General features: G+C 43.1%; 2 protein-coding genes across 3 annotated transcripts in view; both read right to left on the bottom strand.

Moving 5' to 3' along the window:
- Nucleotides 1-1,315: 1,315 nt before the first annotated feature.
- cep120 (centrosomal protein 120) lies at nucleotides 1,316-18,753 on the bottom strand. 2 transcript variants are annotated; one of them, XM_026322318.1, is made up of 20 exons: nucleotides 18,529-18,753; nucleotides 16,966-17,122; nucleotides 16,551-16,665; nucleotides 16,301-16,445; nucleotides 16,025-16,170; nucleotides 15,181-15,378; nucleotides 14,871-15,095; nucleotides 14,530-14,758; nucleotides 14,262-14,451; nucleotides 13,866-14,015; nucleotides 13,466-13,648; nucleotides 13,289-13,385; nucleotides 12,891-13,067; nucleotides 12,716-12,805; nucleotides 12,521-12,613; nucleotides 11,679-11,840; nucleotides 11,473-11,595; nucleotides 11,119-11,217; nucleotides 4,142-4,287; nucleotides 1,316-2,740 (listed from the first exon to the last, which is right to left on the bottom strand). In XM_026322318.1, the coding sequence occupies exons 1-20, from the start codon at nucleotides 18,575-18,577 to the stop codon at nucleotides 2,539-2,541; spliced, it is 2,976 nt and encodes a 991-aa protein (XP_026178103.1). In that variant the 5' UTR covers nucleotides 18,578-18,753; the 3' UTR covers nucleotides 1,316-2,538. The 2 variants fall into 2 exon arrangements, with proteins under 2 accessions (XP_026178103.1, XP_026178104.1); XM_026322319.1 differs by having other exon boundaries at nucleotides 14,262-14,436.
- Nucleotides 18,754-22,372: 3,619 nt separating this feature from the next.
- The window catches only part of znf608 (zinc finger protein 608), a 43,430-nt gene continuing 41,736 nt past the window's right edge, over nucleotides 22,373-24,066 (bottom strand). The window contains exon 10 of the mRNA XM_026322091.1: nucleotides 22,373-22,716. Coding sequence (XP_026177876.1) covers nucleotides 22,697-22,716 — 20 coding nt within the window. The 3' untranslated portion in view covers nucleotides 22,373-22,696. The remainder of the gene's footprint in view (nucleotides 22,717-24,066) is intronic.

The raw sequence follows: 24,066 nt of genomic DNA, 5'->3' as shown, positions 1-24,066 counted from the left end.
GGCAGGTTGGTGGATAACAAGATAATTACCGAAAGATTTCTGTCACACGAATATAGAACAGTTTCTGATATTCAGGCTTTTTGTCACTATTTTTCTTTGTCGCTCCCAAATCTAATCCACACAGAGCTCTGCTCTGATTGGTTGATTGTTTCTCCAGTTAACAGAAACCACCGTCACATCCATGTGAAAACAATCAGAGGTGCATTGGTCTGGACCCTGAGGCCTGTTTCTTTCTTAACTCTAACAACTAGTCTAAATTTATTTGTAGCACAAAGCCAATTAACTCGTAATTTAAGGAATTAAGGAATTGTTTGCTATGAATTCTGGGTAGACCCAAAACCCATGGCTGATTTCGGCTCCTTTTCACAGTTAAAAAATATTTTACTCTCCATTGTGACTCTGCTCAGTTTATCAGCAAACGATCGAGTACGAGCCACGTTCAGTTTTTTTTGTTGTTACAAAAACAGTTTTTGTGACACCAGTTTCTATTAGACTGATCAGTTTCTACACACCAGACTGAATGTGTGAAACAGGGTCCGGCTCCAAACTTCACACTGCTGATTTTCTGCTGCTGGTACCAGTTTGATCACATTTGTCGGAGCTGCGCTGGTGACCAGTCAGTCCAACCTGAGTCCTGAGTGTTTCTGTTGTTTTCAGTTTGTACTGATGTGGTTTTCCTTCACTTCAGCCTCAACAAACCAACGGGGACCAGCAGTCCAGGAGCCGCTACAGGAAGGTCATGTGATCGAAAGCTTCAGAGCTGCTGCTCAATGGACCTAAAGGTGAGATTGTTTTAGGGAGTGATTTTCAATTTGAGTGTGTTTCTGTTTGTGAATGTGCATGCATGTCTGTTTAGTTGTGTGTGTGTGTGTGTGTGTGTGTTTGGCTCGTTAATTTAAACGTTCCAAAAGCTGCAGAAATGTTTGATAATTTTATCTCAGATCAAATTTTAGATTAATTTAACGTGAACACGTCAGAAAACACGACTGTCACGTATCAGATATTTCATTTATACATCTGCTGCTTAGAATCTGTTTGTTTAGTGATTTTAAAAAGCTCAGGAAGTGAAACTTTAAAAAGGAAAAGACTTTTCTCTGAGCTGTTAAATCAGTGTTTTATTAAAATAGTTTATAGAATAAAAGATTAGAAAAGAAAGTGAAATTATCTTCACCTTTAAAAGTTTAAATCTGAACAACAGCAAATATTAAAAATGAGAAAAGACAAAGCATCAACCAGACGAAGGTTTGATCTCAAAATAATTTATTCCAGACAAACAGAATCAGCGTCTGATGATAAAATAAATAAAAGTCTCACAGTCGGCAGGTTTCTGAGGCTGCGCCGCCACCTGCTGTCAGTACAAACCGCTTCAGTAATTTACAGACTGTACATGAACGCCTCGTTCCCCAATAACTTAATCAGATTAATAAAATTATTTCAAGTTCAATAATGTTTCACATTTAATCCTCAGACTGTTTCAGTCCATTTACCACTAATCATTGATCACATATTTCCAATCAACTGATCAGTTTTTAGCTCAATTCATTAATTTCAACTGACAGATTTTTGTCTATCAACAGCAAAACTGTCAAAAAATGCAAAAATACAAATATTTGATTCATCAGTAACTTTTTATACGTAAAAAAAAAAACAAACTTTGCTGCTGTTTTAAGTTAAAGTGAATATTTTCACAGCTTGTTGTTTTCTTGCTGTAACAATAATTGATTAATCAAGAAAATAATTGATAATTGATAGTTGCAGCTGTAGTTCAGATGAAAACGTTTAAACGGCTCAAACCAGAGAAGCCTGAATCTGTGTTTTATTAAAACAGTCGTCTGTTACACGAGTCCAGACTGAAGTGAGGATTTAAAACAGGATAAATACGACAACATGAAAACACTGACATCAAACAGCTGAGCAGCTAATTTGACAAACACATGAAGAAAAAAAAATCCACAGGCGTCTCATGGAACAACGGAGCAGTTGGTCCCTGGTTCTCTGACAGGAACCGGAGTTCAACAGTTCTGACCTTTGGGGTTTAACCCAAACTAAGCTAGTGCTAACTTTGCTAACACAACATGACCTTGTGTTAAAGGATCAGTCCGATCATGTTCTAGAAGAACAGTATTTCAGTCTGAGGGAGCAGTGGAAATGTTCTTATAGAACATGATCGGACTGATCCTTTAAACAGCATTGATCACCGATTGATCCGATCAGCTGACACTACTGCCCCAATGAATCTGGTTTCCTGTGAGCAGTTAGCATTAGCTAGAGCAAGAAATATCTGAAGCTTTTCAGTAAATAATCTTTATATTTCTTCTTCCAGAGCCACGAGAACTGGAACGTTACTGTTGCGACCAGGTAACAATAAATAAAAAAGCAACAGTATAAAAATACATTTCTTTGTGTTTCAGGTGACCTTTCAGGACTCTGCAGCAGTTAAAGGAAGAGGTCGACATTTTGAAAGTGTCATGGTTCCTCCCAGCTGGTTTACCTGTGGTCCAGGTGAGTCAGTCTGTGATTGGACGGTTCCAGCGGCTGTCACATGTTCCCCCTGTCCCTCATGGCGTCCTGTATCTGTCTGTTGAGCTCTGCGATGATTCGGTCTTCGTGGGTGTAGACCCCGGTCCTCAGCAGAGTGTCTCTCTCCTCCAGCAGGCGGCTCAGGTGATCGTCAGCGGTCTCATTGACAGCTGGACCAGGACTGGGACCTGGGCCTACTCTCTCCTCTTGTAGCTTCAACCTGGGAAACAAAATAATAAAAACTTTACTGAAATTTGCTTGATTGCATTTTATTTTTGTCAGAAACAGAAAATCCTATTTTAAAACATCAAGGTCCAGAACTTCACACTGTTTTTCTTTCACTCAGTCCAGGAAGTCAGGGGGTTCAGTGTTTTACACAAGGGCTCTTCCCCACACAGACCAGAGAGGCCAGGAATCGAACCACCAACCTCTTGGTTTGTGGACAACCTGCTCTACCTCCCGAGCCACAGCTGCCACATATACACATCTACACCTAGTTTAGACCAGTGGCTGTGAACGTTGCCCACAGGCTTGAAAAGAAACGTCTACACATACTGTTGGTGAAAAACAAGTATAACATCAGATTTTACTCCTGCTGCTAAAAAAAAACCTAGTCTAAGTCTAAAAAAAGTCTAAATGTGCTGTGTCTACACCAGAGGGACAATCAGGGACAGGACTGAGGGTGGGTCAGTGGAGACACTAACATGATGATAATAAGCATAAACATCAACATCAGCCCATCACTTTTCTAAACAGACTTTTCAGATGTGTCACATGACAAGGGAAACCTGTAACTAGGCAACGTCTGGCAGAAACAACTGGACTGATTTACCAAAATAACGTGATGAAGCTGAAACTTTGGGTCTCTGGTGTCTAAGTGTTAAAATAAATCTGATTTCATTTGTGTTTAATTTACTCATTTTGCCTTTTTAATACACGAAAGTAGCAAAGACACAACAAAGCTAAAAAAACCTGAAACACCTGAAGTGACATCATCCTCACCCATTGACACCCATTGGTGTAAAGGGGTGGACCTGCACCGTGTGACATACGCACAGCGAGAATGAAGCCAGTTCAGTCGCCATGTTGCTTTAGTGGAGCCAGAAGTCCCATATTTGGACAATAAGGCACCGTTTAGAGAAGGTTCCCATGGAGACCACTGAGCCAATCAGCAACAAGCTTGTTGAGTGTACACGCCCCCTGGAGAGAGCGGCTAAAGCTGCGACCACAATCTGATCTGACATCAGCCCAAAGGCTTAGCCTGAGGCTACATATCAATATCTGCTATAGACAATTTATTTACGGGTGTCGGAGTGTATGGGTAAAGCAACCTGTCAATCAAACCTGTCAATCATCCCCACAGAGGAGTGAAACAAGGTGACATGGATGAAAGGAGGCACCTGATTGGTCAGTTATTTATCTTAATATCTTGACATAAAAAAAAATCAACAATACTCAGAGCGTGTCCCAACAAAGCCACAATGATTACTATGGCAACTAGAGCGACTTAATAATTGGCGCTGATTTTTGAATGGAACTCAATGGGAACCAGCGGCTACTTCCTGTACGGCTTCAGTGGCAGACTGGCGATGTCCAGTCCTTCTACAGTCTTTGCCCTCACCTGTTGAGCTCGTTCCTGATGTTGTCCAGCTCCTGCCGGTTTTGTCGGACCACCTCCTTCTCCTCTGTTGCCAGGTAACGCAGCCTCATGGCCTCCAGCTCGGCCTGCTGCTTCTTCAGACGCGTCATGGCGTTCTCCTGCTCCCGCTGCGCACACACACACACACACACACACACACACAGAAACACACACACACACAGAAACACTCATTACATCCAAACAGCTGCAGAACATTTGGTTTTCGCTCAGACTGACTCAACGTTTGTTTTTGGGTCTTCCTGCCGTGTGAGAGAGTTCAGGACTTGAGTCTTTTGCCTCGGTCGTTTTCAGACCATCACACAGATTTAACATCAACATGCTTGACTTTCACGACCTGAGTCCGACTCCTCTGCACTGAGAGCAAATCTGAACTGTGGCTATTTTAAAATAAATCTTTGACCCCGGTGCTGAAATGTGAGCGTTTAGATGCCAAGAAACTGTTTCTCCTAATTACGCAAAGTGGAGTTGGGTGATAAATTTGTCTGGTTTCAAATTTTCATAAAAACCTCCCTGAGAAAAATGCTGCAGAACCTGAAGAATTCACACACAGACCAACAGCAACACGATGAGAACATAAAGAAAACTTCATAAAAACGTCTAAAAGTCATATTTCTCTCAGCCGCTCCGCCTCAATCTCCGACCGGCCAGACTTCCCCAAATTACCCATAATACCAATCCGGGCTGAGAGCACTGGCTCGCAGCTGCACGTTAATAAATCAAGGAAACTGTCTGAACAGGGAAAACAAAAACACTAATTTGGTGTCCGAGCTTCTCCCAGAGCTCTGGTGATAAATCAAAAGTCATCGCTTAAGGGCTGCAGGTTAAAAGAGGAACCTAAACTTAGAGGCCTCAACACACACAAACCAACACAAAGTCCAGAGTCTTGTTTGTTTGTTGAAGGGACAGAAGAACTGATGTTAAAACTCAGGCACACCTGAACTACCCTGGGAATCAGGAAGTGCTACCACGTTCTAATAATCTGCAGTTTCCAAAGGCTGTATGAGCTTCAGCTGTTGGCTCCATTAATGTCTCATTAGGCTTCTCCAGTGGTTTGACACTAATCATCTAGAAAACCATTTAGAAAGTGATTATTAACTTTATCAGTGCAAACAGAACATTTAAAAACTCTACGTGTTTTATGACGTTTTTCTTCCTGTTTGAGTCAAAGTGCTAAAACAAGAAGCAAAGTGTCATGTCGGAGGAGCATTTACCACATTCTGGCAAAGTAAAACTTGTTTTTAATGTTTTTCATTCATTATTAACCGTTAATGAACAATAATCAGGCTCATAAACACTTTCTAAAAGCTGCTTTATCAGACACAGGCACCAGTTTTAATTATTAAAATCACACAGAAAAACAGGCTGAGAAAGTATTTTATCAAATATTTGATCAGTATTTCACTGATTTCACTTGATTAGTAGATTAACAGTTGGGTCCACAACTGTGTCCAAGCCCAAAGATTTTCAGTTGACTACAACAAAACAGCAACAGCAGCAAGTCCTCACATTTACGGTGTAAACGACATGACACGAACGCAGCATCAGCCCCGAACGTGTAACGTCCAAATAAAACTTAATAAAACTTGTTAAAGTATTGATGCGAAGTACTTTCAGTACAACGGAGGGACTGCAGCTGTTTAACGAGCTAAAAATGACGCACTGAGCAGCTGATGCTCACGTGTTCACTGAGCAGTGACGTCTTTGACGCGGCTCATCACATCAGGGTGACTGAGGCAGTAGAGACACTACGGGGACCAGCTGTTTGCAAAATGTGGGCAAATCAGACTGTGCTGGATGTTACAGAGGCTGTGATGATGAAAGAACACAGTATCACCTACAGTATCACCTACAGTATCACCAACAGTATCACCCACAGTATCACCCACAGTATCACCCACAGTATCACCCACAGTATCACCTACAGTATCACCTACAGTATCACCAACAGTATCACCAACAGTATCACCCACAGTATCACCCACAGTATCACCTACAGTATCACCCACAGTATCACCCACAGTATCACCCACAGTATCACCCACAGTATCACCCACAGTATCACCTACAGTATCACCTACAGTATCACCAACAGTATCACCCACAGTATCACCCACAGTATCACCCACAGTATCACCCACAGTATCACCCACAGTATCACCTACAGTATCACCTACAGTATCACCAACAGTATCACCAACAGTATCACCAACAGTATCACCAACAGTATCACCTACAGTATCACCTACAGTATCACCTACAGTATCACCAACAGTATCACCTACAGTATCACCTACAGTATCACCTACAGTATCACCTACAGTATCACAACATTGTTTCACTGGTTTTGTGGCGACCTGGCACTGGGAGGAAAGGTCACCAGCAAACTTCATCTCATGGTGCACAAACCAAAATATTATAAACCTAAATATTCTCACCAAATCTTAGTTCACATTCACTAAAACCTGTTGTTAAATATCTGACTGGGACGACGAGCCAGCGACTAACGGACGTCTCCCCGTCTCCTTCCCCGTCCTGACCGGAGGGGAAGGTGACGGGAGAAGCTGGGATGTGTCTGTGCTGTGGTGACACAGAGCAGAAGGACCAGTCGGCTGGTTCTGGATGGGAAAACTAACATTTTCACGTTTCTGCCTGAGCACTCACTTCCACTTTCACACGGCCGATCTCCTCAACTCACCATGAAAACACACAATCTCTCGTGAGCACACCGTACACACACACACACACACACGGCGGTGTGTTGACACAGGCTGCGCTCCCTGTGGACCATTAGCCGTCTGTATTACTGGCGGATTTAAGGCTAATTACTAGAAAAACAAACAGGCTAAACATTTTCTCTAGTGCCCGCTGCCAAGGACAATCTGAGGCCAAGGCCTGAAACAATTAGAGGACGAGGTGATGCCGAGGCCTCGGCGGGGGGGTGAGGGAGGAAGAGGGGTGAAGGAGAAAAGCTACTAAAACTCTGTGCCCTGAAGAAAATGTTTCACGGTTACATCATCCGCATGAGGAACTAGAGTGGGAACACGAGCTCAACAAACAGGACGGATTCACTAAAAAAGCTCAGTAAAGACTCTCAGCTGTAAGAGCGAGTCCACGTCAGCCGAGTCCATAAACAAAACAAAACCTTTTGCCTGTCGATGTCCTGTAGGACTATTTCTGCCTAAATCATTAAAAAGCCTTTAATGTGATTCCTTCAACACTCGGCTGCTCCAGACACAAGAAAAACAAGATTAATCAGGTCACTTTGGTTTCTAACATTCGAGGTCAGAGCCTCGCTCCAGTGTCATCTGTCCCCACGTGACAGAGTCCAGGTAATTTCAGGATAAAGACGGCCGAGAGCTGGAGCGCCAGGACCACTTTTAAACAAAGGGATCATTACTTGGTTAATGTGTCAGTGTCCTGTGGGGCCGAGAGGGTCGGCTGCTGTAAATATTTTTCAAACAGCAGAAAAATACAGTGTGTCGTTTTGAACGCCTCGCACAAGAAACACGATCCGTGCATCATGCAGCTCCAGGCAGAGGTGGACCCCAGGCAGAGCCGCCGATGCTAATGGGATCCTAACGAAGACAGATGGAAAGGAAGATGACGTCCAACTCAAACAGGCCGGACGCTCGAAACAGAGCGACTGTGAGCACCGACAGGAAGTCTAGGCGAGCAGCACCGAGCTTCAAGACGGTCGGGGAGCTGATTTCTGGGATGGATGACCACAGATTGACTTCTCCTCCCCCAGGTCCCCCTCCGTCTTAGCCCATCACTTTCCTCTACTTTCAGAGGTCAGCAGCCCCGAGCAGCTGGGGGCAGGACGCCTCAAACACGTTCATGTCAGCGCTCACATGTGGAGACGCTTTTCTCTGCTCAGATGTAGTTTTCTGAGCAGTCTCCCACCTGGGGCAGGTCAGGGGGAGTTTTTCATGGTCACCGCATGAGGTTTTTGGAGGATGTGATGGATAAAACAAGAAGGACAAGGAGGAACGACCGGATCTCACATCGGAGATGAAAGTGTGTTTGTACAACAGACGTCTGTTGCAGTCCAGTATAGTAGTATAGTCTCTAAAGATCAGGGGCTCTTGTATTTCTCTGGAAGGCCCCGGGGCCACAAACACATTTCAGTCTGTCCCACAAAAAGCAGCGACTTTCAAATCTGGACATCTGTTTAAAGCTTGACTGGTCTGATGAGGGTACCGGTCCAGTTCCCACTCCAGCTGGGATAAAAGTCCTCCAGTGTCACTGTGTGAAACTCAGGCAGGTTCCCACCAGGGCCCAAAGGAAAACTTGTTTTGAAACTGTGCGTTTCTTTGAACTACAACTGTCTGGAGTCTATTGAGTCCAACCACATCCAGTCCATGCAATGCAACACAAGGCAGTGGAATTATTATATCCCCAGCATGTATAATACAATTTGCTCATTTGACCCTCTGTCTGGAACACACCCTCATACTGGAATCCATAATATTCCAGGAATGGCCAGTGGGAACCATCAGAGTCTCCACTGAGACCAGAAACACAGAATTTCCCTCAGACGACACGTTACATCTGCTGTTTTATACAAACAGACTCAGACACATGAGAGGGTTTTAGTCTGGACAGCTCCAGAGGGAGTTAAAACCAAGCTCTGCTAGAGCGTTGGCCGAACATGTGACCACGACGAAGGTGAACTGGTCCAGAGACTGATCAGTAAGTCTGGGTATCAAACCTGTTTAAGGTTTATTCTGAGATACCAAACTCTGACGTGAATGCTCGTTAATCCTTGTTTACTGAGTCGATCACATGATTCAGACCAAAGGCCAGTGCTGCTTTTCCCCAGTGCTACTTGGTTTCCTTAAAAAGTCTTTACTCTCCTGATTGTTTAGCAAACTGGAATGTCTGAGCTAATAAATATGGGACAGTGATGTGCGAACTGGTTTCAAGAAAACATCTTTAACACTGTCCAATCAAGAAGAATCAACTATGTAAACAGGAAGTCACTTTGGTGCCCTGACAGTGGTACAGAGATAAAGCCTGTAAATAAAGGTCCTACTTTATTAACGTCTGCGTTACATGAGGACGTACAGTTTAGAATAAACAGATATAAGACCTCAGTCTTTAGTGCAGTGTAACAGGCAATTTAACCTGTTCGAAAGTGAAAGGATTCATGTCGGACATGTTGAGACACATTAGCAGGCTGACGTTGCTTCCTTTCGTGGTCTATAAATGACCAGGTTCAGTCCTGGGCCAGCTTTTAAACGTAGTTTCTACATGGGCTTTAAAAACACCAAATTTAGCTCCCAGGCTCAAAACATTAATCTCTTTGTCCCAATATTTTTCCTTTGAAAAAGAAAAAGAAAAGAAAAAAAAAAAAACAGCGAAAGCTCCTTGTCCCAATATTTTGGATTTAAAAAGACCACAGCTGACTCTCTGATCTAATACCTCAGTGCTGTCTGGATATTAATTCTCGCTCTGCCTCTCCACCCGCACCCCCTGGGTTGAAAAGCACATTATTCGTCGGACAAGAATTTTTATGATCCGACTTGAGCTAAACAGCACGCCATGCGAGGCGCTGAGAGGAGAGAATAAATAGGCCGGGAGAGGCCGAGGAAAACCAAACAAGCTCCGGTTTTAAAAAGCGCCGAGCGCCAAGACGGATGGTCGTGTAAACACAGGCCTGATATTTTAGAAAAAGCGAGAGTGTGACATCTGAATAGTTAGCGCTTAATGCTCGACGTAATCCAAGGGCTGATTAATAGGAGGGGGCTGACGCTGAGCATAGAACCCCCTTAGAGCTGCATAAATCACACAGTGTTTTCTTTACAGTGATGGCACTAAGAGGAGGGAGAGGACGGGCCGGCAGGAGCTAAAGAGAAAGACGAGGAAAGACTTCAAACAATGACACTGCACTGGACGAAGGAGCGAGCAAGTTGGGAAGTAAAAGACGTGTGAGGTGGGAAAATTAAGAAATAAGAATAAAGAGAATCAGTACAGACAAAAAAAAGAGAGAAAAATGTCAAAGTTAAAAGAGATCAGAGCGATAAGAGGGAAGGAACGAGCAAAAGATAGAACAAGGAAAGAACGAAGGAGAGAACATGAAGAGGAGGAAGATAAAGCGAGTGGGTTGGAGCGATAACGAGCGAAGGAGGAAGAGAAGGAAAGATGGTGGAGGTCGGAAAGGGAGGAGCGAGAGAGACGGAGGAAAAATGTCTGTTCGGTTTTCCAGCTGGTTAACGTCAGTAACAGTTATTAGCCAAGTGTGTGTGTGTGTTTACGTTCGTCTTAGACGGACTAAAGCTCCACTTAGTGCTCAGAGTGTGTGTGTGTGTGTGTGTGAACTGATGGCTCTCACACATTTCACTGTCTACTTTACCTCTGATAAATATTTGTCTGTGGTGTAAAAACACACCTCACTCTTTCCACACACACACACACACGTAAACAAACCTCTACATACACTAAATATAAACAAACATGAGCTCGTGATATTTAATACATCACACACTGCTACAGACTAAACTCTTACAGTCGGTTGTAGCTCAAACAGCAAAGGACACGACGGTTTGTGTCGTTTTCCTGTCATTATTTTTATTAGTCCACTTACTGAACTTTCCGTCGGTGCCGAGCAGACGATTAATCACATCAGTCACACGAAAACCAAAAAGACTTTTGTTTTCTACAAGTGAAAGCTGAACATCTTTGGGTCTGGAACCACTGGTGCCTACATGTCAAGCTGCACCCAGATTATAAGGTGCCTGTTTTCTGATATTTCATAGACCAGATAATAATCAATGAGTCAGAAGCTGTGGTCCTAGCTCAGTGAATCAGCTGCCCTAGTTTCATATAAACTGAGATTATATCTAAACACATCTAGAACACACAAACCACAATCAGTCCCCAGGTTTGAGCTCCACTTCCTGTCTGAACCTGTAACTTCAGAGCACCTGTTGGATTACCTGTTTGAACCTGGCCAGCTCTTTTAAGGCACGACCCCACTGCTGCTTGTAGTGAAGCTTGGACTTAGTGGTGGACTCCAGCTTCCTCTCCAGCTCCACCTTAAGAATCACAGAGCAAAGAACGTCAGACACCAGACAGTGGTCGGTTTATTAGGAACCCCTTGACAAACCTACTGATCAGACATACCACACGTGTCTGTTTCTTAAAGACTCACGATGTAACGAGCTGAGAAACGTAAAGCAGGTCTTACAGAATATTAAATGCCTCCTAAACTACAGTTCTCTGTGATTTCAAGTTTGAGTCTGATATGAAAGAACAAATTATATTGGCAGATGGTTAAAGCAGGTGACTACCTTCTCCAGAGTCAGCAGGTTGATCTCCGACTGCAATCTGAACTCAGGTCTGACGTTCTGCTGTTCTCTGTAGAGTTGAAACTCTTTCTCCAGCTGTTTATACCGAGACTCACCGTCTGCGATCTGAGGGACGATCGGAGAAACGATTATTTGTAGGTTTATCTGAACATCCAGAATCACTAACGGAGCTCCAGGTCCGTCTCTACCTGCTGGAGCAGCCGAGCTCTCTCCTCCTCCATCAGCCGGACTTTGTCTCTCTCCAGCGCCACCCGGTGGTCACAGTCCTGCTGCAGCCTCCTGCTGCTGTCCTGAAGCTCCCTCTGGACGTGATCATGTTCAGCTCGCAGCTCCTTCTGCAGCCTCTGAGTCTGAGGACGCATAGAACACAAGCCTGAAATAATCCTTTGTGTTTAAACACCGACCTTGAGTCAAACATTCAGATGTAGATATGAGACTTTTCAATGTTACTGCATGTGTGGAACTGTCTCAACACGCACCAAACACTTAATTTCATTTTTATCATTTGTCTGACTCTGGGTCAGAGTGTAAATATTAACCAGTGTCCTACAGCTTTAGTGATCAATCATCAGAAACTATTGTAACCTCTCAAAGTCTCGGCGTCTTTGTTTTCAGAAATCAAAACTCTAAACACAATTTTGACTTTGATTTTTAAAAATCCTGATGAAAATATAAAGGAAATATGAGATATTTAGCAAAACAAATGTTTAAATCTATCAATCAGTAAATAATAATGTAAATAATAACCTGTTTTTACCCATTTACAAGTTTCAGAGGCAGAAGTGAATTCTGTTGAACACTGGAGCAGATTTTATCGTGTGATAAATCCTCCATCACTGTAGTTTTTACAGCACCTGAAGCTTTTCCCCACTGTCCTTTAGAGCAGCTACTACGAGTTATAACTTCTCTCATAACCCATCGAAATAATGCTCGTAATTATAGATCACAACACTGTAAAACTCTACACAATAAAGTGTATAAATACTGTAAATACTGTCAGTGGGTGAAAAGTGTCGGGGGAGGTCCTGACCTCCAGTTCGGCCTCAGCCAGTTGTTTCTCCCTCCGCTCCAGGTCAGACAGAGTTTTCTGCAACTGCTCCTCCAACAGATTAAACTCCACCTCCTACTGACACACACAGAAAATCATTATTTTGAAGTTTCTACATTGTGATGAGTGTGCACGCTTTGAGCACATGTGCAGGTACTGTAGGTGTGAACTGTCCACCTTCTTTTTAACCAGAGCTTCTCTCTCCCTGTCTCTCCTCCTCCACTCCTCTGCCAACGCCTGCATGTGGCTCAGTTCCTTCTTCCTCAGCTGAAACGATCCCAAAACGCAGATTTTAATATTTTTGTTCTTTGTAATAAGAACCTGAAACATCCAGTCTCAGTCCAGTTTTTACCTGATCATCGAACAGATCCTCCTGCTCCTCCTTCCACAGCTCCAGCTCCAGGGCCGTGCGGTACTCCAGGGTGTCTCTGGGGGCCGTGGGGCCGAGCGAGGCAGGGGGCACGCTGGGAGCAGCAGGTCTGGGGTCAGCAGGTTGAGAGGAAGGTTGCATGGGTTCTACAGGTTCATTCTGGATCAAGATAGAAAAAAAACACACACACACAAACAGGTTAGAGTCAGACTTCATACAGAGATTTAAAGAGTTCAGTAGAGCCTTTAGCCAGATATAAAACACCACACGACTCTGATCATCAGGATAAAATCAGAAACTCAGATGAAAAAATGACAGCTGCTCAATTAAAAAACTCTTTCTCTCCAACGCGCACACACACACACACACACACACCTCACCTGTGAAGACTCGGACACAATGACCTCTGTGGCTTTAACCAGCCCCAGGTCCTCCAGCGTCACCACGTAGCTCAACTCTGCGACTTTCTCACTGGGACTGGGACGGAAGCAGCCGGTAAATAAAAGCAGTTAAACCACAGTTTCATCAGTCGGTTGCTGAGTTGAAGAGTTTCCTACCGCTGACTTTTGACCACAGGGATTTGGTCCTGGTGAGTTTGTCTCCAGGTCTGCTCTCCGGTTGACGACAGGATTCGGCTCCTCTCAGAGCTCAGCAGGTGCGACAGCTGGATGGATGCTCGTCCGATCAGCTGGTCTCTGCTGGTGGAGTCTCTGTGCCAAACCTCAACCGCCAGAGGGACTCTACAACATCCACACAAGCACACACTGAGCCACAGACGCCTGAACAAAAACCTGCACCTGGACTGAAAAAGCCCACGCTCCAAAAACAGTAACAAGTCCTGCAGCACCACCTGCTGGCCAAGAGGGGCTTTGCAAACAATATAATACCTGAACCAAGCACCGTTAGAATAAAACTGAACTTTATTATTCTCCAAGTGTGTTGGGAGTGTGGTCCCACCTGAGGAAGGTGTCCTGGAGCTGCTGCGGCAGAGCGGCAAAGTCGAAGGCGCAGTAGGACTGAGGCAGAGACACTTCCATGTTCCTCTGCAGCTCCACTGGAGGGTTAGTCATGATGGGAGCTGCACTGCCAAAGAACCGATAGGAATACCTGAAACACAACACACACATCATCTTTAAACAACAGAACATGGATCGATCATGGTTACTTGTATTAGGGGCTAAAATGAAGAAGCTATTAGCCATTTCTATATGTTACCATAATAATGGATTTAAGGCCTCACTTGCCATGGAAACAAAGCAGAACATAACCAGGATGTTTATTATAACTGTGATACTGTGTTTTGGGGTTAACATTTAGTTTTGAGCCCAGCAGCTCAGAGCAGATGAGCGTCACCTGAGCGTCGCAGCGATGGGCTGTGTCAGGCTGAGCTTTCCCAGGCTGCGCAGGTCCAGAGAAAAACGGTAGTGATGGGCAGAGGACGGGATGGACACTTTGGGAGCAGAAACACTAATGGAAGATGTTCCACCTTCTAACTCTGCCTCAGCATGACTGTGGATCTGAACGGGAACTTTAAAATTTGTAGCTGGACAAACAAAAGACACAATTTTAACTCAAAATCAGACTGAAAGAGTTAAACTGATGACGTGGTATTGAGCCCCACCTGCCAGTCCTGCCTTCTCTTTCCCATGTTGAAGCTCTTCCAGCAGACTCTCTGCTTCGCTCTCTGTATGAGAGGAAGGAGGAGGAGGAGGACCTGGAGGAGAAGATGATTCAGGAGGCTTTGGAACTGGAGAGGAGCGTTGAGGAGCAGACAGAGGAACAGAAGCTGCGGGGACAGATGCACGTATGGATTGGGTCTGAGCTCCACTTCCACCTTTAATCCCCAAAGACTGGAAGAAGGTCAGACAACAGTATGGCTGTAAGTCCACAGTCCACAAATTACCTCTCAGAGATAAGAAAACAAAACAAACAAAAACAGTCCAGAGTACAGAGTATGTGTACCTGTGGGCTGACTTCCTCCCTCCTCAGAGTAACAGCCACTCCTATAGTTGGCTGCAGGTCTGCAGGCAGAGCCGGCAACATCTGCTTGGTACGTTTGGGAGGTTGGAGGACAAACACTCCCTCTACTGTCGCAGGTTTATTCTCCAGATCCACAGAAACAGCAGACAGAGCTGAGAGAGAAACATCTGTGCTGCCCAGAGAGTGATTCCCACAGCACAGGTGGATCTGAGGAGCATAAATGGACAAGAACATAAAGACAGATGCAGTAACAGGAAGCTATGAGCTATGGGTCAGACAGTCTGAGTCTCACCTGTAAACTGGGCTGCTGAGACAGAAAGGTCAGGAAGATTTGTTTGCTGCTGCGGATGCGCACAGAGGCGCGCTCTGGCTCAAAGTCCGGGCTCAGCAGGTTGTGGAAAGGCTCACTGGTGATGTCATTTCCCAGTAAAGTGTAGTAGAAGAAGAACTCGGACCCCTCTGCTGACAGTTTCATAGTGCTGGAGATCAACTGTGGGGAAAAAGTAAGGACACACATTTGGTTGGTTCTCTGGTTCTAACACAGTTTCACAAAACAAGTAATGTGATGCTTCACTTGGCCATTTTATATATTTTTACTGGGGTATAATTATTGTTTCAACTGTTTTGAATCAAATGTCAAATCAAACTGAACAAAATGATATTAAATACTGTCTCGTTTCCAGCCACAGTGAGGAAGAAGAAGTTGGTGTGACAGGAGATTAGAGGTTTCATTACAGGAGTGAAGACTGTCTCTGCTTAAAGCTCTCTGGAGGAGCCACAGTTCTTGTTGGAACAGTTGAGTTGAAGCAATAATGTTTATTCACCACCTGAGATATTCTTCTACTGTCACATTATCATCAACCTGTGAATTTGTGATGAACTGGTGTAATTTTCTTCCCCCCCCTCTTGCTCTTCACCAGTTACTGTTTTATCATCAACATTAACAACAACAGTGGGAACAGAGTGAAAAGTTCCTGCCAAGAAAAAGTGAGTGTTTCTCTGCTTTATATTATCGAACTTTGCAGATGCTGGAAATTTCTGGATGTGGCGTCATGTTGGCTTGAACATTATCTAAAAGAATAACAGTTCAGGCTCAGTTATCAAAGACAAAGTCCAGGTCACGGTGACGTCTTTACCTGTTCTAGTTTAGTAGCAAATGCCACAGTGACAGACAGGACGAACATGTCAGTGCAGTGGTCTGCGGGCCCGACCTGATGGTAACCCTGGTCTGGGATCAGCATGGCCTCCAGTTTGTCTGGGAGAAGCTCAGTTACTGGAGAACCTACATCAGAGGTGCAGTGGACAAACAGTCTCACATCATGACCCCGCTCATCGTATCAGCCCAATAAAAGTTACATACAATTAACATGCAAGACACAAGAGAAAGAAAGAGTGCTGAAGAACCAGCTAACCTTGTCGGGGCGGGGCCTTCTTGGCTTTGAACCTATCAGGAGAGGGCTCAGAGGACTTGGTGTCATTCTCCAGGACCATGCTGAGGAGGAGGGCCGGTCTCTGTTTGGTGTATTTACTGCTCAGCAGTGGATACCAGCGTGGCTCCTGACACATACACAGAAACACACTCCCCTATCAGACTTTATACAGAACATATAACCCAGTGAACAGAAGCTGAGTATCACACATCTCAACTCGATCACGGTTTACCTGTTTAACCTCCTGCACTGACCGGAGGTCCAGGACGATGTAGCCGACACTCTCTCTCTTCTTACTGACTGAGTCAACAGCAAAACACTGAAGCTTGATGGGAGTTCTCTGCAGCCTGGGAGGACAGATGTCAACATACAGCAACATTATTAAACATGTTACTGACGTTTAAACAGAAACAGCACCAGGTTGACTATGTTAGTGCTGCCAAATGAAGCAATGAGTAGCTGAGTAATCACCATTGTAAACTAAATCTGTCCAACGCAAATCTTTCTTAACAGACCGGTGTCTGGTTCTGCTTTTTTTTTTTTTTTTGCATTCCCTCTTCTCCAGCTACATGAATATGCTGTTCCCATGATCCTCTGTAATGTAGTTATTGTGAACATTCATACAGCGGGATGTTACAGCCGCAGACCTGTGCTGGTGTAGCGTCCTACGGTCGAGCTCCCAGGCCAACTCAGTGCTGAACTGAGGCTGTTCTCTGTGCTCTACGGGGTCTGTGGCCAGCTGCTCGCCATCAAAGCTCGCCTGAACCATCAGACTGAGCCGTGGACTCTTCGGGAAGTGACGACCTGAGACGGAGAGAAAGGGTTACTTTCCTAATCATGTTCCCCATGAGTTTTCACGTACAGTCTCAGGCCAGTGAGGTACCACCACTCATGAGTGAAGCACAGAAAAGATTTTGGAGTTGGCTGATGGTGCCCAGCAACTGCTTTACACAAGATAACAACAACTTAGCAAAAGACACACAATCAATCCACAAGTAGGCAGCCTAAGAGCTGTTTTCAATAGATTTAAAGAAACGTAGTCTACTCCTGTAATAACTGCGACAATAAACCTTACATTTGGAAATCTGCATCTCTCAAAAGTTTGGTTGGATGTGCCCATGTCTTTGGAAGTAATTCAGACAAACTGTGTTTGACAGACACTTACAAAAACAAATAACAGTTTCTGCAGTGATTCATGTCTTTTTAACCTTCTAAGATCATAGAGATTAAAATCTAACACCTTATTCACAACATCAATGGACATTTGATGGAAGGCACTAAAGACAATGAGGTCAGAGAAAGGTAAGGGCAGGTGAGTCTTACATGCAGTGTGACTGCTCATGTCCCTATCCTAATCTAGTGACGTGACCTTGATACAGATAAACTTGATGGACAGACGAACAAATTAAAAGACAATTAAATCCATTTATATTCTGCTAAAAATGGGAACAGACTCTTGACATGTGATGGTGTTGACTTAAAACTCCACAAAACAAAACAAACAGCCCCCTGCAACACAACACTCACACTATTAGCTACCTTAGAGCTGTGTGATGTCTCCACACATTAGAACATTTTATAAGTAATATTTCTGATATTTCTGCCTTCAGGGTAAAGCTCCTGTTGCTTAACCCTTATTCTGAGGTCTCCTCTAGCAGGAGGCTGAATTTAATGCTTGTTAAAGACTTTGCACCGCACCTAAGGGACAGGCTGACATTGACCTGCACTCAGATACAGATGCTGAACCTTCAGATCCGAAACACTTAAGATTCTGGTCCAATATGTAGAAATTTGATGTGGAAACCTGAAGGCTGCATTCAAAGCAGAGCATTTTAACATGTCTGTGACAGTGAGGGTCTTTAAGACAACTGACCTAAACATTAAAAACACTTTACAGACACTTCACACTTCTGTGTGTGTGTATAGTCAGAAGACACTGAAACATGAAACATTAGCTTGTACAATTTCATAATTTAGCATCTTTTCTGTTTTTAACTCACATATTAAACCACCGCTTTGTGACTCAGCTTCAGCTAATTAGCTTATTAATTATTATTATCTAGCTTAGCCGCAGCTGGTTAATACCTGGCTAACAAAAGTTTATGCAGGTGCTAAACGCGTCAAAAACCGTGTCCATTATCGTTTGTCATTGGTGATAAACAGATATTTCAGTCCAGGAGCGGACACTCAGCCCAAACCGTCCACAGTACCTTCCAGGACGGACAACACGACCAGAAGTTGGTCCGTCTTCGAAGCCATGTTGACATCTGAGCACTTCCGGCGGGAAACTGTCGATTTAAAACTGCGAAACTGCTTTTCCCGTCGTCGTTTAACCCAGGACTAGTTAAACTAGTTAACGTGAAACCACAACAACGAGCTCAGGGAGATAACGGCTCAAACTGCCGCTTTGTTGTCAAGCGATTTGGCGCCACCCATTTTGTTTTCAAAGCGGAAGTGATCGTTGAGGCGAGCCGCGATTTATCGCCCTCTGCTGGCAGGAGGTGGAACTGCAGCACTTCAACTACTATTGCTAGTATTACTACTATTACTACTACTACTTAGTAATAATAATAACAACAATTATTATGATAATAATAATAATAATAAGAAGAAGAATAACAACAATAACGACAATAATAATTAAAGCTTCTTCACCTCTATTTGCAGCTTTTATTTAACAATCTTTCCTGTTTTAGGCTTTGATTACTCTCTGTAGTATTTCTTTTCCTGCCATAATATTTTCATTTTCATTTTTTACAACACTTTGACATACAGCCTATTGTATTTTGTTTTTCTATCTATTTATTCTCAATTAAAATACATTTTTAAAAGGATGTAAAAACAAAAACAAAAAAATTGTTGCTGTTATTTTTAGTTGTTATCTGTACTGTTCATCATCTTGCTGCTCCTTAACCATTTGTTTCACAGCTACAATGGGATGTTTCTGTAAACTAATATAAAACCACCAAATTTAGTCAATTACATTTATTTATATTAAAAAAGAACTCAAAATTTGAAACAGCACACAGACACACACATACTGCAAATAAGAATGGACAAATTCTTTTGTAGTGTTTTCTAATGTGAAACAAAAATAATTTATCATATGCATCAAATAGATTTTACAGATTTTTACACTCTAAAAGTATCATAACAACAATGAGGTAGATGGAAATTAAACACTAACCCACAATAACTATAGAAATATATAACTACTTTTCCCTGGCAGAGATAATATAAAGTAAAACCTATAGAAAAAAAACTCCACAGACAAAAGAATATATATAAACATCCTTTAATCATGATTGCCAAACATATGAATTAAGGCATATACAGTATAAAAAAGCAACAGCAGGTTTCTTGTTTTTATTTCAGTGTGTTATTAACTGGATACACCGGGTGGATGAACTGAATATACCAAGCAGCCTTTATAAGACAACAGTGTGTCTCCCAAAAGATGACAGTATTTTGTAAACAGAGTTCATAGCACTATATTCAAGTAACAGAATGATCACTGATACTATGCAGGTAAAGTGTTGTGTAAGTGAAGCACAGCTGCTGATAGACAGTTTTGTTGTCAGCCATGTTGGTGCCACAGCTATATTGCAAGGTTTTTTTTACAAATAATCATTTAAATATTATTTTGGTGCTTTTACATAACTTGGAAGTTACTGGTGTGAATGCAGCAGCAGGTGACGAAGCATCTGGTGACCATACTGGACTCTACTGGGCATTCAGTATCACCTAACTAGCTATAAGAAGAACAAAGTCACACCCAGATAAAAACCTTTCAGAGCTGCAGTGGGAGGAATCGATGAAACCAGAAATAAGTCAATCACATCCCAAAGAGCCAGGCTGCTTTGACTCTACGGTGGCGTACATTTCTCATGCCTGGCTGCTGGGATCATGATGAATAATAATACTCCTGTGCACCGACGCAGGTATTTGTCCCTGCAGGTGATACCAGTTCAAATCAGACGACAAAAGAAGGCTTAGTTGTGGGTTCAGTGTTCACTACAGGATTTGTGGTCTGGAAAATCCACCTGGATCAACGTGTGTACTGAGGAAAGTGGTTCAGATGATAAAGATGAGCAGCACCAGACTTTGGAAATGAGCAAATGTGGTTTGTTTCTCATGAGCAAACAAACACACATTGAGCCTGATCAAACAACAACAAATGTGCAGGAAGTTCAGGGTAGTTGTGATTCTCTTGTTCTCGAGAAGTGGCAGTGGTTTGGCACCAAAGGCAAAACCTGACCATTCTGTCTATCAGAGGCTCTGCAGTGAGCTAGTTCGCTTGTAGAAGGCATGGGAGCAGGGGTGGCGCAAGGGATTGTGGGACTCCAGACAAGGACACATCCCCGCCAGCATCAATAACAAGAAAAATGTAGGTATTTTACTTCAAGAACAATTCCAGTGTGATCAGTTCCCCCTGATTTCCAGCATCACTGTATTATCTGTATGGCTGTTGTAAGGATGGTTATTATGGGATGGCATCTCTCCTCTCTCAGATGTCTTATGTTAAGGTTGGAGCTGTGACACTATACTCGAAGCTTAACGGAATTTAGCATGTTCTCAAACTGCTGTTAAATATGGCTCTGCAAGCAAACGCTTTTATACACACATACTTGCAAGTTCCTGAAAACGAGATGTAAACATAGAAAAAGTGGTGAACTCTATGAAATGAACTAGAACCTGTGGCCAGTGTGACAACTCTGACATGTTCGTCTGCCGAACAGTAAAGCTTCTTTTTGGTAATAAAGTCATTGTTTTACCTGAGCAAACACACTAAATTCCTTTGAGTTTGGAGTGTAATGCTGGCTGTAGGTAGTAGGGCATGATAAAAACATGTATGTTTGACAATGAGGAAAGACTCATTTAACACTGGAACTGTCCTAGAGGTGTTATTAAATATCTAAGTATAACTGGCACAAGATTCAAACAGAATCGTTCACCGGCTTTACTCACTGTTTATTCACTTTGGCCAGTTTGTGTATAGATGGAGGTTTAAAGTTTATTCTTGACCTTGGAAACAGCTGTTGAGAAAACCTCCCTGGAGCTCTCGGTCATATGAAATGTCATTTCTCAGCAGATGGACTTTGTCCACTTCCTCTAAATATTTGCTCCAGCAGCTGATGGTGATAATCTGGTACAATCGAAGGCTTTGCAGCAGCTACAAAATGGATCTTTATGTGAGACTGTTTTTGTCTATATCTGAGATGTTTCCTGATGATTGAGTCGCAGACACAGGCCACTCAGTTAAACCCTTAAACACTTTAGATTTGACTCAGGTCTACTCACTAATGTGAGAATTAAACAAAGGCAGGAAATAGAAATCCACTGTGAGGTCAAACTATGACCATGTGATCATCAGTAAAGAAGTTGGTACCGAAGTTTGCACCAATCCTCCTGGCTGATGAGAAAAAAGTTACGAGCGTCCGCTAAATTTGACTGAGATCCATTCAGTGTCTCAAAATATTTCATCCTGAAGCCTGAAACATAAAAACCCTGACTCTCCATTCACTACATGACTCACTGAGCTGGGAACCATCATAAATACAACAGAGCCAGTCAACATGCGCCAACAGAGACCGTCATGGTTGTGTTTCTGCTGGCCGTCCCCGCTCCGCCCGCTGCTCCCCTGCATGGCTGATGGGCATCAACACAGAGTACCATAAAGCGTGTCAGTACTCCGCCATGAATCTGTACAGAATATATACACCACTGGGTCCCTACATGGCACTGGGCAGGTCGAAGTGAAGGTTTACTCTCACATAAAGACAATACAATCAACATGGTTACGCTCAAGTACAGGTTAGTAATACAAATGTAGAGTCAGCACTATGAAGGGAGGAGGACCACTTCAATAATCATAATGAGAATAATAAGGATAATAATAGACTTTTTTAGCTTCCTAATGCTGTTTCCCAATAGAAGTTAAAAAACACTACTGGGATAGTGTAAGTCATCATCAGTACATTCAGTCATATCATCGTCAATAATACACTACGATAAATGTGCATCTTATAAAGTTGAACACCGCAGCCGCCGTGGGGCTGTGGTGCACGGTGCTCTGGGAAGTTCCGTTTCCTACGGGCCGCCTGCTTCTGTCAGATCTAGTCTAGTCTAGAAAACTGAAAGCTTCAAAAGTCTGCGATGTGGATTTGTGCAGATAGTTCCTCCCCCTTCCGAAATCCTGCTTTCCGCCCATCTCTCCTCGGTGATGCCTTATAAAACAGGTGGCTGTCATTAGTAAGAAATGAAAGAGTTTTTTAAATTCTTGTTCTCTGCCTCTCAGCGAGGCGAAGCTTATTCAACACCATGGAATTGATGTCTGATAAATCTGCCGTTCCTCATGTGAGATGTGGTCACATGGTCCTACTTCTTCCCTTCGCTCTCTGTGGAGACAAGAGGACAAAACGGTCACACTCTTTGAGACAAAAGTGTTTGTTATTCATATACACGTATTATTTATTTTCCCCACTCGTTTCAACAACCAGTTTCCTGTCCTGTCAGCGTTTTATTGAACTTGTCTCATATTTGATTCATCTTATGTTTAGTTTTTATTCTTTGAAGAGTCTTTGTTTTTATGCAGTTTCTCTTCTTGATGATCTTCCTTTTTCATGGCTTCATGGTAACATGGTGAGGACAAGTGATGGCAAATATACGAGAAAGGAACTTTATTGAGCTACCAGGACTCAGTAAACTAGAACCTGGAAGTGGTAAATCCAGAATTATAGAAGCCAAAGGCAGCTGTGGTTGCTGCTCTTTATTTCACTACCTGATTACTTTTATTCCATTCCCCACCAGAGTGATTTTATTCTAACAGTAACAGGATATGAAGCATTGTTTTCTTGTGATCACAACAGACGTCTCATTATCCTGTAAAATGTCATCTCTCGGAGGAGATTTTAAAATGCTACAATATAAAGAACCAACGTCTCACCAACATTATCATTATTATTATTATTATTATTATTATTATTACCACCACTATGGCCAAGGAAACAGTTTCATTCATTTTCTAATGCAGCTACACAGTTTGATAAGGAGATAACAGCTTGGTGATCTGCAGATATAAGGTTATTTAGCGTCTCTGCTGTAGCTTCCTGTTTATTTCTCTGCTGTTGTCGGCCTCGCTCCTCTTAATCGCCTCTGTTTCACAGCAATTATCATTTAGTGCTAACTGCAGCCTTTGCACCAATCATCACATTATGGTGTTTAACCGCCTGGCAGGTTCCCTCGGCATTCTTTCACACGTTGGAATGAAGGCAGTGATATACGGCCGATGAAAATATATGCCAAACACTGCAGAGCGGGTAATGACCTGCTGGATGATAATTTAAGCAACGAGCGTCACAGAGCTGGAGGAGCAGCGAGCTGTTGTTCCCAGCAGAGAAGGTGGAGATATTAGATTTATTGACCCATCAGACGCCTGAATATGAGACAGTTCTCCACCTTGTTTTTCTCTCACTTTATCTTTTAGAAAAGACCTTTGCAGACAATTCCTGATGCAAAGTGGATGACCTTTGAGTTTGGGATCAGCACTGAGCTCACACCAGATATTTAAGAAAAATGACTGAAGCAGCTGAAAAAGATGCCACCGCTTGTGTGTGTTAGCATGTTGCATCTTACCTGGACTTGATTAAATCAACACTTTTAAAAACTCTTCACTTTAATTAGCACTGATGCTTAATCGAACCACTGGCTGGTGCATAGTGAACCTTAATCACATGAAGTCATGTAAT

Source organism: Mastacembelus armatus, chromosome 9 (assembly GCF_900324485.2).
Source record: "Mastacembelus armatus chromosome 9, fMasArm1.2, whole genome shotgun sequence".
Taxonomy (NCBI): domain Eukaryota; kingdom Metazoa; phylum Chordata; class Actinopteri; order Synbranchiformes; family Mastacembelidae; genus Mastacembelus; species Mastacembelus armatus.
The sequence above is the reverse complement of the archived record's forward strand: the minus strand, read 5'-3'. Positions and strand labels throughout refer to the sequence as shown.

What these genes read in the sequence shown, in the direction of transcription:
- cep120 (XM_026322318.1), bottom strand. Translation starts at nt 18,577, where the DNA reads ATGGCTTCGAAGACGGACCAACTTCTGGTCGTGTTGTCCGTCCTGGAA. An exon ending in GAAGGCCCCGCCCCGACAAG is followed by an intron (nt 16,171 to 16,300) that starts GTTAGCTGGTTC and finishes CCTCTGATGTAG; the next exon opens with GTTCTCCAGTAACTGAGCTT. An exon ending in CCTGTGGTCAAAAGTCAGCG is followed by an intron (nt 13,386 to 13,465) that starts GTAGGAAACTCT and finishes CTTCCGTCCCAG; the next exon opens with TCCCAGTGAGAAAGTCGCAG.